Raw genomic sequence first — 19,312 nt, 5'->3', positions numbered from 1 at the left:
CTAAAGGCATGAATATTCATATACTTTTTTTGCTTTGGTATCCATTTTAAGAGTAGCTTTTCTTAGGAAGAAGATCTTTTTTCATTGGTGTCCCTATTTATATCCCAAGTCATTCAAAATGTCTCACTTTATTGAAAAAATAAAAATAAAAACATAAATTTATTTTTTTATATTATTTGATGTTACTCCATTAGGTAAAGGCGTGAAAACATGGTTCTTTTGGGATAGAGAATCCCCATCCGCTTCTCTTCTACTTTATGTGATCATAGTTAGACCCATGCACGCGAGCTATCAAAATGGAAGGTGGTTCTCCGTAGTTAAGGTTTGATTTGCAACCAGAGTCATGATATACATTTTTAAGCTTATAAGATAGTTTCGAAGTTTTTAATTTCATTTTTTTACCTTTTAAAAATTAACTTGTAAATGTAAAATAATATTTTTTTATCACACATTTGTTTAGAATTTCACCAAATTGGCAATAGTGATCTAGCAAAGAAAAATAAGATAGGTACATAAATCATTTGATACTATTTAACACAGTACATATGCTTATAGTCTGGTAAAGAAATGAAATATTGAAATCCCCATAGGCAACACTTTCTCCCGTCAATCGTGCACAAAAGGTTTGTCTGTGGGGGTCAACCTCTTTCATGTCTAAAAATACCCCCTCATTTAACTTAACAGTCATAAATGTATCTATCGACAATATATGATTTTATGTATCATTACTGTATCATACATATATTATTTATATTTAATTATTATTGACTTTTTAAAAAATAATATAAATGAATGATGGATGATTTAGTGACTATATATAAATATTTGCACTGCGATACATAGATATTACCCTCAACAATTAAGTCAAATTTTCACAATTCACTTATGGTCCATTGGTGTTCATATTCCAGAGTGACCTACAAAAGGTTTTTGGTGAGAAATAGGACAATAAGCAGCATAGTCAGTGTTAAGCCCGTGTTTTCTTGTTTTGTTGATATTTATTAATTCATAAAAATATTTCTAAATTATAAAGAAATGTGACAAAATATAAAATTTATATTTTAAATAAAGGAATCTAAAAAGAAGTAGATTTTTATTCACTGTTTTAATTTTAAAAACAAATAAAACAATACCAAGATTAAAAAACTAATCAATTTATATTGAGAACAAACCATCAATCAAATATTAAAAAAATATGAAAAATAGAGAATGAATTTGGTAATGAGTTTCACTCAATTTATGTAAGAATTTTCTGATGATTAGCGAAGTACCAATCCTATGATCTCAAATCTCATGATTTTCACACATAATATAAAACAAGGATGCAAAGTCATATCTGAATTCATATTCTCACATATACTTCTTTCGTATACCTTTTGAGAGAGTTTTGGTATAATATTCTTCCTCAACCAAATCCTAAATTTCTTTTAGGACCTTTATTTTCTCTTTGATGAGGGAGATGAAAACTATTTGTGATTTGGTGTCTTGAGAACCATAATCCTTCCTTATGTGTTAACGTATAGGGTTCTCATTATTTCCTATAGGTCAACATGTTACTCCATTAGGTAAAGGCGTGAAAACATGGTTCTTTTGGGATAGAGAATCCCCATCCGCTTCTCTTCTACTTTATGTGATCATAGTTAGACCCATGCACGCGAGCTATCAAAATGGAAGGTGGTTCTCCGTAGTTAAGGTTTGATTTGCAACCAGAGTCATGATATACATTTTTAAGCTTATAAGATAGTTTCGAAGTTTTTAATTTCATTTTTTTACCTTTTAAAAATTAACTTGTAAATGTAAAATAATATTTTTTTATCACACATTTGTTTAGAATTTCACCAAATTGGCAATAGTGATCTAGCAAAGAAAAATAAGATAGGTACATAAATCATTTGATACTATTTAACACAGTACATATGCTTATAGTCTGGTAAAGAAATGAAATATTGAAATCCCCATAGGCAACACTTTCTCCCGTCAATCGTGCACAAAAGGTTTGTCTGTGGGGGTCAACCTCTTTCATGTCTAAAAATACCCCCTCATTTAACTTAACAGTCATAAATGTATCTATCGACAATATATGATTTTATGTATCATTACTGTATCATACATATATTATTTATATTTAATTATTATTGACTTTTTAAAAAATAATATAAATGAATGATGGATGATTTAGTGACTATATATAAATATTTGCACTGCGATACATAGATATTACCCTCAACAATTAAGTCAAATTTTCACAATTCACTTATGGTCCATTGGTGTTCATATTCCAGAGTGACCTACAAAAGGTTTTTGGTGAGAAATAGGACAATAAGCAGCATAGTCAGTGTTAAGCCCGTGTTTTCTTGTTTTGTTGATATTTATTAATTCATAAAAATATTTCTAAATTATAAAGAAATGTGACAAAATATAAAATTTATATTTTAAATAAAGGAATCTAAAAAGAAGTAGATTTTTATTCACTGTTTTAATTTTAAAAACAAATAAAACAATACCAAGATTAAAAAACTAATCAATTTATATTGAGAACAAACCATCAATCAAATATTAAAAAAATATGAAAAATAGAGAATGAATTTGGTAATGAGTTTCACTCAATTTATGTAAGAATTTTCTGATGATTAGCGAAGTACCAATCCTATGATCTCAAATCTCATGATTTTCACACATAATATAAAACAAGGATGCAAAGTCATATCTGAATTCATATTCTCACATATACTTCTTTCGTATACCTTTTGAGAGAGTTTTGGTATAATATTCTTCCTCAACCAAATCCTAAATTTCTTTTAGGACCTTTATTTTCTCTTTGATGAGGGAGATGAAAACTATTTGTGATTTGGTGTCTTGAGAACCATAATCCTTCCTTATGTGTTAACGTATAGGGTTCTCATTATTTCCTATAGGTCAACGTTTGAGTATCCATTCATTAAGCTCATATATGATATTGGTTTTAGAAGTCTTATGAATTGTCATAAATTAGATCATTTGTTTTGTAACCCCAAAATAAATAGTCGATATAATTGTATTAAATATATGATGCTCACCTTAATTAGAAATTATGAATTTCTAGAAAATTGTGATCACATCACCATGAGCGTTAAGAGGCTACCACTATGTATTAAAAAATAAGAATTTGTGTTTGTGGTTATTGTTGTTCTTCTACATTAGGTTTACCTAACATATAAATATATAGCTTTTTTCTCAACCCCTTTATATGAGTCAAAACTCATAACTTGTACTATTGTTTTCAAGAGAAAATGTCTAAGAACATGAGTCATTGCATAACAATTTCAATTATAAATAAAATAATTTAAAAATATTATTCAATTAGATTTGTTAATTTATATCAAAGATTTATATTCATTTTTCATTTTTAGTAAATTTCTCTTTTCATATCACCTAAATGTAAACATGCATCTTCACCTTCTTAATGCCCAACTCTCTTTAGTAGTTTAATTACATAGAGCCTCCTCCCCTTTAGCATAAGTCTTTTTAAGTATTATTGATGAAATTATTAAGAGTTTAGCTCTTCTTCAAACTTTTGTGCAACTTCCCCAAACTTGTAATATCGTCTAACAAAACATGCTTTGTTGGAAGAAAATGAATTGCACACACCTCACACTTTACTCTATGGCAGAATTGTTTTAGAAGAAGTTAAGAAGATGAGAATGAAAGAATCAAAGAATGCATGAGCTTGTTATTCACTTACTTTGAATACAAGACATTGTTTCTATTTATAGGCTTAACTACCATACCTAACTATAACAACCATCTAAAAATAGCCTATTGAATTACAAAAATCCAATACTCTCCCTTAATTCAAAACAACTACAAGCAAACTACACTTAACATCTTCCTTAACTCTTTGAACCTATCTATCTTCAAGGATTTGGTCATAATATCTGCAATTTGTAAAACTGTCCCACAATACATCAATTGTATCTTGCCTTTCTCAACTTGATTTATAAGGAAATGGTACTTCCTTTCTATATGCTTACTGCGTCCATGGCATACATGATTCTTAGCCAAATTGATAGCTGATTTGTTGTCAACCAACAACTCTACCTTACCATCAAAATCAACTCCCAATTCATCAAGCAAGGAGGTCATCCATAGAGCTTGACACGCAGCATGACATGCTGCAATATACTCTGCCTCACAGGTAGATAATGCCACTACCTCTTGCTTCTTAGAGCACCAGGATGTTGGTGAACCAGCTAGGAAGAACACATAGCCCATGGTGCTCTTCCTTTCTAGTGGATCTCCACTCCAATCCGAATCAGAATAAGCAACTAGTTGAACTCTGTTCTCTGTTTGCTTATGGAACAGAATTCCAAATTCAGGAGTACCTCTTAAGTATCGTAGAATTCTCTTGGCAGCAATGAGATGTGATTTCCTTGGATCATTCATGAATCTACTCACAACACCCACACTGTGTGCAACCTCTGGTCTTGTGTGACAAAGGAACCTTAGACAACCAACAATCTGTCTAAACAGTGTGCTATCAATCTCAGCCTCATCTTCCTGCTTGCCTAGCTTCAGATTGGTCTCTGCAGGTGTCTCAGCAGAGTTGCAGTTCAACATATTAAATTTCCTTAGTACATCTTGAGTGTACTTTCTTTGATGCATGAAAATTCCTTCCTTGACTTGCCTGAATTCGATTCCAAGGAAGTAAGATAGCTTGCCTAAGTCAGACATTTCGAATTCTGATTTGAGGCTTAGCTTTATCTCTTCAATTCTATCTGAGTTGCTACCTGTAATTAGCAAATCATCAACATAAAGACAGATGATTAGAGTGTCATGCTTACTCAGATTCTTCACATATACACCATGCTCTACCTCACACTTCTTGAACCCAAAATTCAAGAAGAATGCATCTATTCTTTTGTTCCAAGCTCTTGGAGCTTGTCTCAATCCATACAGTGCCTTTTTCAGTCTGTACACCTTATCTTCTTTGCCTTTTACCTCAAATCCTGGTGGCTGCTTGACATATACTTTCTCCTCAATAGGGCCATTGAGGAAAGCTGACTTCACATCCAGCTGCCATATGTCCCAATTGTTCCAATTTGCTAAAGCAACTAGCATCCTTACTTTTCTAGCCTAGCAACTGGAGCAAAAATCTCAGAGAAATGAACTCTTTCTTTCTGCATAAAGCCCTTTGCTACTAACCTTGCTTTGTGCTTGGCAGTGGTTCCATCTGGATTGAGTTTTGTCTTGAACACCCACTTCACTGCAATAGGTTTCTTGTCAGTTGGGAATTGAACTAGTTCCCATGTTTTGTTCTTGTCAATTGACTTCAATTCTTCCAGCATTGCTTCCTTCCACACCTTGCTATTCACTGCTTCATCTATTGAAATTGGTTCAGCATCTGCAAATAGTGCAATGTATTGGACCAATTCTCCTTCATCAGTTATGTTATCATCAGGGACAATTTGATACTCTATGAGTCTGGTGGGCAAGTTTCTGGTTCTACTAGGCCTTCCTGACTCACTACTATCAACTGGTGTCTCTGCTTGATGCTCATCTTCATCTGGATCATTAGTTTCAGTGTGTGGTTCTTGTACATTCCAATCTAGTTGTATCTGAGTGGTGTGTTCTGTTGCTGAGTTTCTTTCCTTCCAAGAACTTGACTCAACAAAGTGCACATCTCTGCTGAATATCACCTTGAGAGTCTTTGGATTCAGTAGTTTGTAGGACCCTGTTGGATTATATCCTATGAAGATCATTTGTTCACTTTTGTCATCCAGTTTTCTTCTCTTTTGATCAGGGATGTGCATATAGCATAATGACCTAAAGATCCTGAAGTGCTTGATAGAGGTTTTCCTTCCAGACCAAACTTCTTCAGGCACCTTGGATTCTAATCTTTTAGTAGGGCAGTGATTTAATACATAGGCTGCAGTTGTTGCAGCCTCACCCCAAAGATTCTGAGGTAGCTTTCTTGTTTTGAGCATGCTTCTCACCATGTTCAAGATAGTTCTATTCCTTCTTTCAGCAACTCCATTATGCTGAGGAGTGTAGGGTGCTGTTACCTCATGTTGAATTCCATTTCTGATGCAAAAATCTTCAAATTCCTTAGACACAAACTCACCTCCACCATCTGTTCTTAGTATCTTGATTGATCTTTCAGATTGCTTCTCAACCATGCTCTTGAATATTTTGAATATGTCAAACACCTCGCTCTTGGCTCTGAGCAAGTAGAGCCAAAGTTTCCTACTGAATTCATCCACAAAGGTGACAAAATATTTGTTGCCACCTAGGGAGGGAATCTCCAATGGTCTACAAACATCTGAATATCCAATTGTTGGCTCTTGATGCAGTGAATTTGCTGAATGAAGTCCTTGCGCGAATTTTACGATTTCAAATTATAAGATTTTATTAATATTTTTATTAAATTATATATTCGAAAATGAATTTCTGGGCAATTTCGGTAAAGAATTAGACGAAACTCTAGTTGAGTTTTAGTCTTAAAATATTATTTCCTATTTTGTGGTAAATTTTGGTAATTTTCGGAGACAGTCGGTTCTGAACCACTGTCAGGGCCGAAATCCACCCGGTACGGCTCAAAAAGTGGTTTTTGAGTTCCGTAACTCGGAATCGAATTCCGATCGCACCGTTGGCTTCGTAATTTCATTTCGAGTCAATATAGCTTTTCTAGTAATTGCCCCAGGCTAATTAGATTGTTCTTCATATTTGGCACAAATAGAACATCTGTGATCATTGCTTTACCTCCATCCTTCTTTGTGATCATTACATCTCCTGTGCCTTTAGCTTGGATCACTCTATTATCTGCAAATCTGAATTTGCTCCTCTTGCTTGCATCAAAATTTACAAGCCAATTTCTGTGCCCTGTCATGTGGTTAGAGCAGCCAGAGTCTATGTACCAAGTTTCACCACTGCTGATTTCTTGGTTTGTTGTCATCATTAGCAGAACTGGAGTCTCATCTTCCTTATCAATTCTTTCCTCCTTTGCCATATGTGCTTCATTTTGGTGTTTGCCATGTGAATCAGATTGTCCAGGGGAGGATTGGCACTCATATGATAATTGGCTTGTAAATTTTGATGCAAGCAAGAGGAGCAAAGTCAGAGTCTATGTACCAAGTTTCACCACTGCTGATTTCTTGGTTTGTTGTCATCATTAGCAGAACTGGAGTCTCATCTTCCTTATCAATTCTTTCCTCCTTTGCCATATGTGCTTCATTTTGGTGTCTGCCATGTGAATCAGATTGTCCAGGGGAGGATTGGCACTCATATGATAAGTGTCCAATCTTATTGCAATTGAAACACTTGATCCTCTTTCTGTCTAGCCTTTTCTTCCCTCCTCTCCAATTGTTGACTCCATTTTTCTTAATTGTGTTCAGTGAGTGATCTTGATCAGATTTTTCCTGATCTTGCTGGTTTGAGCTCTTCCATCTATAGTCTCTTCCTCTGCCTCGATTCCTTATTCCACCTCTGTAGGATCCTCCTCCTCTCCTAGTAATTTGAGCCTGCAGGGCTTGGCTGGTGGATTTCTCAGTGGATCTTTCAATGAGCCTCTGCTCATGAGCCTCGAGGGAACCTTGTAACTCTTCAATCTTCAACTCTGCAAGGTTCTTGGATTCTTCAATTGCCACTACTATGTGGTCAAAGTTTGGTGTTAGAGTTCTCATAACCTTTTCTATGATTGTTTGATCCTTGATCACTTCACCACATGCCTTCATCTGATTTGTTAGGCTGATAATTCTGTTAAAGAATTGTGCAATTCTTTCACTCATCTCCATCTCCATCAATTCATATTGGCGCCTCATAGTTTGCAGCCTTACTTTCTTTAGCTGCTCTGCACCCTTGTTGCTCTTCTGCAAGATTTGCCATGCTTCATGTGAGGATCTAGCTGCTGCAATTTTTTCGAAGTGTGCTTCATCCACACATTGATGGATAAGACACATTGCCTTGCAATCTCTCTTCCTATTCTCCTTGTATGCTATCCTTTGTTGTTCTGTTGAAGCTTCATCAATTTCTGGGTAGCCTTCTTCCACAATTTCTTCGAGTTCTTGGAATCCCATGATGGCCTTCATTTGTATATTCCATCTACTCCAATTCTTGCCGTCAAGAATGGGTAGGTTTGCTGGAAAGGAGTTGGTTTGATGACTCATGCTTTTGATGAACAAAGGATAGGATCTTGCTCTAGCTCTTGATACCAATTTGTTGGAAGAACATGAATTGCACACACCTCACACTTCACTCTATGGCAGAATTGTTTTAGAAGAAGTTAAGAAGATGAGAATGAAAGAATCAAAGAATGCATGAGCTTGTTATTCACTTACTTTGAATACAAGGCATTGTTTCTATTTATAGGCTTAACTACCATACCTAACTATAACAACCATCTAAAAATAGCCTATTGAATTACAAAAATCCAATATGCTTAACCATTTGTCGATAAGAAGTCTTTTGACATAACATAAAGCTTTATATCCGTGCTCACCAACAATCGTTCTCTTCAATACTCAGCCTAACTATATCATGGAATTTTGTTGGAAATCCTTAATAGGTGCCACCATTGTCTTATTTGTCTATATCAACAATTATAGTTCAAAGAACTATTACACTCCACCTTAAAGAGTATATTCACATCACACACATTTCATGAATGTCATTCAATATTTGTGTCATATCCTTGCATCTAAGTTAATACTTATGTCAAATCCTACATCTCCACCGATAATTGTGTTATACTCTGCATACAAGTCAATATTTGTGTTACACCTTGTATCAAAGCCAATCAACACTCGTATTTTCTTGTGGATTTGCTAGAAAATAACATCCTTGTCCAAGACTTTGTGTAAAACCACTTTTTTATCTTATAAAATCATATTCTCCAACAGTGAGAGAGACAATGCTAGCACATGCCTCAGAGCTTGTTGATCTACTTGGGTTCTTATCTCCACCTAGATCGTAATTCAATACATGGATTTCCCAGGTTATATATCCTACATGGTCATGATCCAATCATTGTCTCGTCATGATTCCTTCTCTTTCAACTCATCTAGTTTATCCCCACGCAATGTCTTTGATAGATCTTTTCTAGCCAACACATCATTTACCTTCCATTGCTACAATTCAAAGTTATCAATTCCATCAAATTTCTCTACCTTAAATCTAGCATACGAGTTAAGAGTCATTTACTAATTGGCTCTGATATAAAAATTGTTGGTGCAGCAAAATGGATCACAATGTTGGCCACAAGCTATAATATAAAGGATATAAGATAAAAAGACAAGAAATTTTGTTAATGAGTTTTGACCAATTGTCACAACATCCCCAAAAGTATTTAATGACTACCAATATATTATTAGAGACTAAGATTACAAGTTCTTTTTTTATATATATATAGAGTAACTCAACCCAATACTATGGGCCCAAGGCCCATAAAATATTTCTAATTAATACCAAGTTATAATAAGGAATTTAAATTTAATATATAGTTTTGATCCATCTTCTTCATTTAAGAATTCCTAATATATTTCTAACGTCCTACACTTAAAAGTTATGTGTGTGGTGAATTTAACTTGTTTCTTGGTTTGCCAATCATATGGGTTCCTTATAAATTAGTGTGAAAAGATTCAATTTGTCTATTTATTATCAATTTCATTCTTTTTGGGGATTATGGTTTCTCTCTAGAGAGTTTGGGAGTGGTCCATACCTAAGATACCCCAACTATATCAAACCTCTTCTTTGTAATTTGTAAATAGAAAAAATATATGAACTAATAGTGTATGAGTTTTATATACCGTCGTTGCATTATTTATTGTTGATATTTAATTACCATTGACTTTTGAGAAAAAATAATATAAATAAATGATGAATAATATAGTGTATGTGTATAAATCTTTTCACTAACTGTAAATTATCTCGGGGAAGTTTCATTGTCTTAAATAAAGGCTATATCCTGCCCAATATTATCAAATCGGACATAAAACAAGAAGATGTCCTATATTAGGTTTAACCAATTTAAATAATTAAATTAGGTGGATAGATCAGATAATTTTATATATAATTAATATTTTTTATCTATAAATATATAATCATGTATAAATGCAAAATTTTATATAATTCATAATTATGTATAATTATATTGAAGTAATTTATTTATACTTTTTTGGACTTAGAAAAATAAAACATTATAGTAGTGTTCTATTTTTTAATTTTAAGTGAAACATCTGGTTCACTTTTCGGCTTATTCAGGTTTAACCGTGACTAACACGGTTAGACTGAAATTTTTCCGGTTCAAAGCAATTTAACATTCATTCGATTAATACTGCAAACTAGAGCCATTTTGAAGTCTGGTCAACGATCAAATTGGTCGGACCGCCAAGTCCGACCGATTTTCAAAACACTGCAATTAATTTAAATTCGATAAATATTATACATTTAAATAATTAATTAAATAAATGATGAACAAATTTTAACAACTTTTACATTTTATAATCCTAATTAAAAAACAAAATCCATAGCAAATGAAAAAAACACATTTAAACCATGGTTGGATCCAAAATCCAAAATGTGAGATATGTGAAAGAAAACATTTAACATGTGAATGAACAAAACCCACTTCTTCTAACTGTAACCAAACATAACAAACAACAATGGCAGACAAACCTGCTTCATCTGTCAATGCTCGCCGCATCATAACTGACCAGGAATGCCAAGCTATGATTCAAAAGAGTCTCCGAAGTACTTTTTCATTTCTTCCCTTTTTTATACCTTTCTTCATTAATCTTTAGGGTTTAGGGTTTTTCAAATACCCCACTTTTTTTTCCAATTCATATCAGTATTTTATTGAAAAAAGTTCATTCTTTTACCCTTTGAGAATGTTATTTTGCTCTGAGTAATCATTGCTAGAAATGAAAAATAAAAAAAGGAACCTAATTTATGGGCTGTGTGATGATTCGTACTGTTTTTTGTGGGTTAATTTTATTATTCTCTGAAATTTCATTTTTGAATTGGGTTTCACAATGTTTGTGCATGATGATTAAAAAATCCTACTTTTAAGTTTGACCATTAGAAGTGCAAATTTTCTCAAATGATGAATGAGTTCTACATGATAATTTTAATGGGTTTTGTTCTGGTGATTTTTGTTACTTATTTCATTCATTCGATTATTCTTTTATAGCTCCAATGGTGAGGTTTCTGAGACAACAGTTGGAGAAAGCAGGTTGTCCTATAGGAGACAATTTTTTCAGAGCTGTTTATTGTCACCAGAAAATGCAGGGTGCTTACATTAGTGGTGAAGGGGTACTTATTTCTTTGTCCATTTTATTGCATGCGAATAAAATCTTGCTTTCTTATTTATCGCTATCGGCACTTTACGTGGTCGTTAAGTTTAGCATCCTGCTGCGTTTTATTTATCGTTCTATTATGTAGCTGATTGAAAGCATACATTTCATGAACAAAATAAGCTCTCAATTGTCAATGTTTCCTTTGGTTTATGATGTTTGCAGTTTTCTAATGTTTACTTATGCCATTGTCCTAGGTAACAGTATGCACTAATTATATACGAATTCAAGATGAGGTCAACCAGGTCGTAACACATGAGCTAATTCACGCATATGACGATTGTCGAGCTGCCAATTTGGAATGGACTAGGTGTGCTCACCATGCTTGTAGTGAGGTTCCTATCATACAATGTGCAATTACCGGTGTTAAGTACGACGCGTTTTTATTTCTGATTCTCCCCTGATCAATATTTCTTGATGTTCATGTGAAACAGATAAGAGCTGCTCATCTAAGCGGTGATTGTCATTACAAGCGGGAACTACTACGAGGTTTTACAAAGTTTGGAGGGCAAGGAAAAGTACACTCTTTATTCTCAGCTCTGTTTATGAAAAAATCTATTTTCGTTGAATCTTTTCATAGATTACATTCTGCAGCTTATCGCCGTTACTTTTTAAAAATGATTAATCCAGTAATTGCTTGTAAATTGGAATTAACAGTTTTAATTTAAAGCTATCTGTGATCTCGCCAATGTAAGCAATTAGTGCATTATTAAAAGATTAAGATGAAGAAAAGTAAATTCTCATCTTAATTGTTTTTTGAGTTACTCAGCAGCAGTTCATAAATGACCACCCCCTTGTATGTTGAATCCTTCTTATCACATGCTCCACAAAATTACCAAAATTCTTGAAGACGTATTTTGGTTGGATCAACCAAAATCATGCATTATAGTTGCACCAATATATTCTTCAATTTATGCTTAGAAACTATTATTCACTGGCCTTTGCCTATAATCCCTATCCTCCTAAACTGCCATTGATGTAGCTGTTGGATGAAGTTTAAAATAACATCTTATACACTATTACATGTTTATAAGAAAATAGGAACTGAAGTGTTCTCTGTTGCATCGATTAGTACAAACAGAAGCTCGACTTTTTTCTTGTGCATGATTTTCATTTATGTAATAAAGCTGAATGGGAGATTGGTGTAATTCTTCTCTTCCTTCTTTTGTTTCTTCTATTAAGATAATATGAACATTACATCAAGCCACTTTTGTTTTATGTTGCTTTACTATAACAAGCTGCTATCTCTAAAATCTTGTGGTTAAAACTTAAATGCCATAGTGGCCAATAGTATGTAAATTATGGTAAAGATTAGCTTTGTCAATGCAAATTAGGAAGGTATTAGAAAACAGGAAAACACCGGCTTAAAAAATCAGTATGGACACATAATTTAAGTGCTAGATGAGCTTAAATGATGTTGCATGACAATCTAGCAAAATAATGTTGCATTTTTTAACTTCACATCATTGATATATAAGGAAAACAAAACAAAAAAGATTATGAACTGTATTTAACATGAAGCCAAGTACAATTTATCTGCATTCCTCAACTTTCATCTAAGGATATTCTGATATCACATCAAAGTCATGCTATTCTTTGTTCTAACTAAATTTATGTTTTACATTTTGTTGACTATAATTTGTTTATTACTGAATTGATGTAATGTAACTTGAAGGAATGTGTCAGAAGAAGAGTTATGCAATCATTGGCTACGAATCCAGATTGTGCCGGCACAGCCGCAAAGGATACTATTGAAGCTGTATGGGATAAGTGTTACAATGATAAACAACCCTTTGACAGGGAACCTTAAAAGCTACATGGTTGTTGCTGTAGCATGATGTATATGCCATTACTTCTGTGAAGACCATTTTTTTTGTGGCCCTTAGCATAGAATCATAATTGCTCAATTTTGAGTTCTACAAGTTTCATTCAATTTGAAGGCTTATTTATTTTAGTGAAAATCACACAAATTTTGTTTCTTGCAACAACACATGGAAGATCATATTGTTTTGACATGTACATTTATTTGTAACTAAATTATTCAGTCAAATTATTCTTTTGTTGATTTAGTCACATTCCAATTTTGGTGTATATCAATGGTATATGAGGATTAGTGCTTCTTACATGATGTCTAAAGTTTTGATGTTTATGACAAAAAAGCAGCAGCATGTGTGTCTGTGTGAGCATGATTCTTGAGCTAAAATTATTCTTGATTTTTCTATATTAACACTAACTTATTACATATATACATAAGGTATGAAAAAAAAACTTTATTGGTAGGAATAAAATCTACTCTGATGGTTTAATTCTACTTCATTAGTCTTTTGTTGTTAGCAAGAGGATCCTCTTGATGCACATTAAACAAAAATAGTTAATAACAAACTAACCAAACCTTAATCTCATAAAGTTAGGTCGGCTAAATGAGTTGAACGATATCACAATACTCGAACATAAATCATCTTTATTGATAAAATATTAAAATAATTTATGTAGTATGGTTACATTAAAAATAAAAGAGGCAATAAGAAGTTGACTTTCCTTTAAAAAAATTAACAAATATTTTATGTAAAAACATAGGAATGAAATGATTCCAAAGTGTTAAATAAAATGGTGAAAGAACTTTAATGAAGTGGTTCCAATTTACATCTTTTATATTTATCATTTTTAAAGAATGAAATGATTACACTTGTGTTTTATGATCTAAATAATTACATATTGTGCAGACAATTTCTTTTGACCAATCAATCAATTTACTTATAAAGAAAGTATCAAAGGACAAGTTGTCTCATAATGATGTTTTTACCATCAGTTCCAAGCCAACTTCTATTTCACACTATTTTGATGTATATAAATTAATTTGTCCTATAACTTTTACTGATGAATGATATAACATGAAGCAAGCAAATTTTTATATTACCAAAAAACAAATTTTGCTTCTTTGCAAGAAAAAGAATGTATACATGTTGAAATTGGGCTGCTATAAATGCAACACTGGAATAATTTTCACTCATATTTTTGCAGCAAAGGGTAAATTGGATTAACACAAAAACAAAAATAAATTACAAAAAATGGTAACTTAGTTATTAGCAGTAACTTAAATCTCCTTCTTTATAGCATGTATTAAAAATACATCAATTACATAATTTAAAAACACACTCATCTTAGCATAACCAATAGAACACTATCCTAAAGTTTGATATTGTCTTATATTTTTTGGTACTACCAACAGTATCCCTTTAACTTTTTGGGTAAGAAACTAATATCTCTCGGGTGCGTGTGTGATTGTCCCTCCCAACAAGTGTCGCTCCCAGAAATTGAACCCTTGACCTTTTGGTCATCCTAGGAATCTAGTGAAGCCTTACACAACTAGACCAACATATTGTTGGTGACAAATATCTTATATAATAATGGACAACAACATTGTGGATTTCATTATCATGACCAGTAATACTGTATGCAGATTGCTACCTGAAAAGTGAATGAAAACAAGTGATGACAGATAATGTTGTCTGCAGTTTTGATGCAATGTTAGTCCTTAGAAAGTATATATAAAATATTAAGAAGTGTACTTAAAATGATAAATATCAAGGTTGTAAAGTTGATTACCTTTGCTTCATAAAAATATTATTCTTAATATCATCTTTGCATGTCTTGAACATGAGTATACTATTACAGAATTATTCAAGTTCAATACTGATGCTATAACTTCAGTGAAGTTCAAAGTATTAAGAAAATGGTAAATAACAAATTAACATGTGATTCTTCATGCTTTTTAAAGATAGTGTTTATACTAATTCTAATGCTAACACTAGAATCTAGATATTTTGCTTTAGAAACATAAATTACATAACCCTTTATTTTTCTTTTAGAGAACAGAAAAATACTTGAAGTTTATGTGCATAATGCTAGGCCATCATAAATCATTATCCATAATGATGAGAGTTAAACACTTAAAACCTATGTTCTTAACACAAAAAATAAATCTCTCATGCTTCATTTTCTGTGTACTTTAGAAAACTTGTCAATGCTTAGTCCAAAAAGCTTTAGTGACATAACCTTTATAAGGGACTTGACACAAAGTAAGAGAGAAAGAGTTCATAGCAACACAGTGAAAAGTGAATCCCAGTGTAAAACCAAACCCTTCCTTTAATGCCAATATTTATCATATCTGACATAAGCCATATTACACAACAAGTAGATCAATTTAAAATCGAAAAAGAAACCCAGAAAGCCAAGCCATACATGAGTATAATTTGATTAAAACAAGATTTATCAGGTCCTTATTCTGTCCAGCCTGTCAACACTCTTCCTTGCCTTTTCCAACTGATGATCAACGCTTTTTCGAGACTTTTCGTGACAGTCCACGCTTCTCCGAGACCTTTCCTTATGATCAAAAGACATTCTCAGTTTCTCTAGCTTATCAGTATTACTAGACAAGTTTTTCAGCTTCTCGGGCCTGTCTGTGCTCTGTCTTGGGTTTTCTCTGTGATCAGTGCTCTTCCTACTAACTTCGAAAATATCAGTACTCTTACGAGGCAGCTCGAACTGGTCTATGCTCCTTCGGAAACTGAATCTTTGGGATGGAGACTTCTCGACGGTGGATATAAATTTCTTCAGATGCCTCATGTACTCAGGAAAGAGCTCCAAATCACAGTGGTTACCTCCTTTGAGCCACAATGGTTCATACTTCTCTTTACATAGTTCCCATAGTTGTTTACCATGGGAGCAATCTACAACTTCATCTGAAGTACCCTACACAATAACATAAAGGATATTGTTGAGTAATTCAAATTATATGAATGTTACCAGATTCATCATTATGCAAGTGGATAAATTAAATTATGACAACTTTATACATAAGTGTTTTGCAAAAAAACAAAAAAAAAGACAAGGAAAATAAACTAATAGCTCGTGTTTAACTCGACTAATTATCCATTGTACTTTGGGCTTCAAATTCTCTTACCACCCTTCGTTTTGATGGCACATTTCAAATTGAATACGAATTTGTGGTTATCACAACTTACCTACATTGGCTAAACATTATTATAGACAAGTGTCGTGACAAAGAAAAGGTCTAAGACATAGCAAGTATTTCATTCACAATATTAATAAATAAATGGTTGCAAAACTAGTAACCACGAGAAATGATGCAAGGCGAGATTCTCAAAATGGCATATGCCACCGCCTGCGTGGCAAGCATTGACAAAAAAATCTCACTGGTTTCAACATGGAGCACCCTTTTAGACCAAAAACAATTAGCAAGAAATACGAAACACTGAAAACGAGTTCCGTAAATAGAAGACCAGCAGCATTTTGACTGATATCTTGCTTTCAAACTTACAATTATACTCTTTTCCCTAAATAAACTAATATCTATAGAACAATTCGGGTAAAGAGAATTTCAGTATCTTTGGCATGTTATGTATAAAGTCCAAGGCTTGAATAGTCTGTCTTAGACATGAGATATAAATAAAGGACTCAAAGTCACATGGAAAAGTGTGAAGTGGAAATAGTTTTCAGAAATTTAGAAGAAAAAAATGGCAGTCATGTGTTATATTCTAGATTACGGATACCGAGTAAAAAAAACAGAGGTTAATGTTGGAAGAAAACAACTAATTCTCAAGCTAAGGCCATTCAACTTAATAATAGATGATGCATTAATATAGTATAATTGAATATCTACAGAACACTTACATGAATTATGAGAACTGGACAACTAACTTGTGGAATTTTGTCAATATTCTGCATATAAACACAAAGCAGAACCTGATTAGATTAAGAAGTTCATGTTCCTGAAAATCAGCAATATGTGATTATAAAAACCAATATGATACGAGATAAAAATAATACGCTACCTTATATATGTCAAACCAGTAACTACGCCTTACTGGATACATGACCCTTAAACCAGAAAGTATAGGACTGTGCAGAACAACAGCTCTCAATTGAGCCAACCTAGCTGCAAGATCCAAAGTGGGACCGCTTCCAACAGATTGTCCGTAAAGGATTATATCTTCTTGCTTAGCGCCGTAGCTTTCTTCTAGACACTTGTATGCAGCCTCAATATCTGCATATGTGTTATGCTCGCTTGGCTGCAGTTCAGGCAAAATAATGTTCATCAGCACATGTTTTTATCTCGAGCACTATCCACATCAATGCATGACACAACATGAACAAGCATTTCGTATATTCTTACAAACCTTGCCGGTTGACTGGCCATATCCAGAGTAATCATACCTGCACCAAAATATAGATAACTGTGAGTGAAAATGCAATATTTTACACTCATCTTTTGTGCAGAGCTATACTGATAACATTCTTCAGAATCCTCGATAGATAAACTACAGGCACTTTCAGAAAATTTCTCCTGCCAGTGGTTAACCAGCTAGACGAATTTCACCAAGTTATAATAATTACCAAATTAGTTAACTTTAAGTAGTATTTAGTGGGCGAATACAACAGATTGGAACAGCCTTTCTGTTTTGTTCTCGTTAGCTCCACTCATTTTGGTGGAATGTAAGTTCTGTTTACAAAAGACAAACATAAAATAGAACTCGTGTTCCATCCCGTTCTGACACACCTACTAAACACTATGTAAGTACAAGCAGATCAAAAGCAGTAGAGATGAGTATAATTACAAACATATATCACACTAGGGCAGGAAGATGCTGATACATGTAAAGGAGTCATGAAAGCGATTTCAATCTTACGCCGATGAAGTCAAATTTTGAAGCAATAAGAATGCTATATCCATGAAATCAAACAACTTAGTCACAAAAATCTCCAAGTGACCACAAAATAAAAACTTATGCTTACCAAGACCCATATAATTGGTACATACAATTTCAGATTTGGAAGACTAAAATAACAATTTCACAGTAATAGTGTGAGCCTGTGAGGGGTGCTTATAAATTCAGTGACTGAGTCACTTGTTGTCTTTTTTCTTCTCTTAAAAAGGGCGGCTCAGTCCACGAAACTCTCACTTAGTTGAGTCAGGCGAGTAGATATAAGCAGCCTTACCTCCACGTGTAGAGAGCCTATTTCGGATTTTAAATCGTGATCTCATAGTCACTAAGCAACTCTCACCCTCTAAAATTAACATAACATAACAAGTAAAAAAAATCAAATTTTGCTAAAAACCCAGAATTGATAACTAACATAACAACTCAAAAAAGTAAAAAAAATATAGAAAAATTACAAAAACAAAGAGAGTACCCCATGAGATTAACACGCAAGTGAATACTAAGTTCGATGAAGAGCTGATACATCTGACCCAGATCAGCAGCATTACCATGAGAGTAAAGAAGAGTAGAAGTAGCCATAGGATGTCTTATATACATAGCAACTATCTCTGTGCCTCTACGAGTAGAAAGCTTGAGAATTTCAACGTTCTCACGATGTGGAAAAGTACTCAGAAGAAGAAGACCAGTGAGTTGATCAGTGATGAGGTTATAAGAAGGTGGGTTTGGTGGAAAAAAAGCGAACTTTGCAGCCATTGATGAAGTTACTCCTCCCATATTATCACGCTATCATTATTTTCTGTCTTTCTTTCTTACTTCAAATCTTAGTATTCTTTATTTCTGTGTTTCTCTCTCTAACTTTTTTTTGGGTTTTATTGGTTGAAGAATGGTGAAGCTTTTTTTTCTTCTTCTGGGAAAAGTGAAATGGGGAAGATAGAGAAAGAAAGAGATAGCTTTTTTTTTTGTGTGATTAATAATATAACTTTCCGAGCCGGGAATCAAACATTTTTTCATCCACAAAACTCAAACTCGGATTCTTGCTTAAGGGAAATCAAACATGTACCATTTGAACTAATACTCGTTAATAGAAGGAAATGTGAGGTTGATAATAATAGTTTAATTCTGAAACTAGTGGTTTTAGAATAAACATTATCTAATGATATAATACAAGGTCTTATTAGATCACTAAATAATGTATTAGATCAAATGTCAAATGTTCAATTTTTAGATAATACATTTGTTGGATAG

General features: G+C 33.2%; 3 protein-coding genes across 3 annotated transcripts; 1 reads left to right on the top strand and 2 right to left on the bottom strand.

The window, feature by feature from the left end:
- LOC109335549 lies at positions 7,044–8,141 on the bottom strand. The gene has a single exon (XM_019571684.1). It carries the CDS (start codon positions 8,139–8,141, stop codon positions 7,044–7,046), a length of 1,098 nt encoding a protein of 365 aa, XP_019427229.1.
- On the top strand, positions 10,543–13,447 carry LOC109335274 (mitochondrial inner membrane protease ATP23-like). Its single transcript, XM_019571404.1, has 5 exons — positions 10,543–10,722; positions 11,162–11,283; positions 11,522–11,659; positions 11,759–11,842; positions 13,000–13,447. The coding sequence occupies exons 1-5, from the start codon at positions 10,635–10,637 to the stop codon at positions 13,132–13,134; spliced, it is 567 nt and encodes a 188-aa protein (XP_019426949.1). The 5' UTR covers positions 10,543–10,634; the 3' UTR covers positions 13,135–13,447.
- On the bottom strand, positions 15,422–18,841 carry LOC109336688 (protein ABHD17C-like). Its single transcript, XM_019573438.1, has 5 exons — positions 18,540–18,841; positions 17,525–17,561; positions 17,180–17,416; positions 17,019–17,066; positions 15,422–16,076 (listed from the first exon to the last, which is right to left on the bottom strand). Exons 1-5 carry the CDS (start codon positions 18,839–18,841, stop codon positions 15,597–15,599), a joined length of 1,104 nt encoding a protein of 367 aa, XP_019428983.1. The 3' UTR covers positions 15,422–15,596.

This window comes from Lupinus angustifolius, chromosome LG20, assembly GCF_001865875.1.
Source record: "Lupinus angustifolius cultivar Tanjil chromosome LG20, LupAngTanjil_v1.0, whole genome shotgun sequence".
NCBI classification, from domain to species: Eukaryota; Viridiplantae; Streptophyta; class Magnoliopsida; order Fabales; family Fabaceae; genus Lupinus; species Lupinus angustifolius.
This window is presented reverse-complemented; position numbering and strand designations above follow the sequence as displayed.

Bases quoted from the DNA above. Each gene is read 5' to 3' on its own strand.
- LOC109335549 (XM_019571684.1), bottom strand. From the start codon at position 8,141: ATGAGTCATCAAACCAACTCCTTTCCAGCAAACCTACCCATTCTTGAC.
- LOC109335274 (XM_019571404.1), top strand. From the start codon at position 10,635: ATGGCAGACAAACCTGCTTCATCTGTCAATGCTCGCCGCATCATAACT. The intron at 10,723-11,161 runs GTACTTTTTCAT...ATTCTTTTATAG, and splicing joins GATTCAAAAGAGTCTCCGAA to CTCCAATGGTGAGGTTTCTG. The intron at 11,284-11,521 runs GTACTTATTTCT...CCATTGTCCTAG, and splicing joins CTTACATTAGTGGTGAAGGG to GTAACAGTATGCACTAATTA.
- LOC109336688 (XM_019573438.1), bottom strand. From the start codon at position 18,841: ATGGGAGGAGTAACTTCATCAATGGCTGCAAAGTTCGCTTTTTTTCCA. The intron at 17,417-17,524 runs GTTTGTAAGAAT...CCTGAACTGCAG, and splicing joins ATGGCCAGTCAACCGGCAAG to CCAAGCGAGCATAACACATA. The intron at 16,077-17,018 runs GTAAGTGTTCTG...GTTATTGTGTAG, and splicing joins GTCCAGTTCTCATAATTCAT to GGTACTTCAGATGAAGTTGT.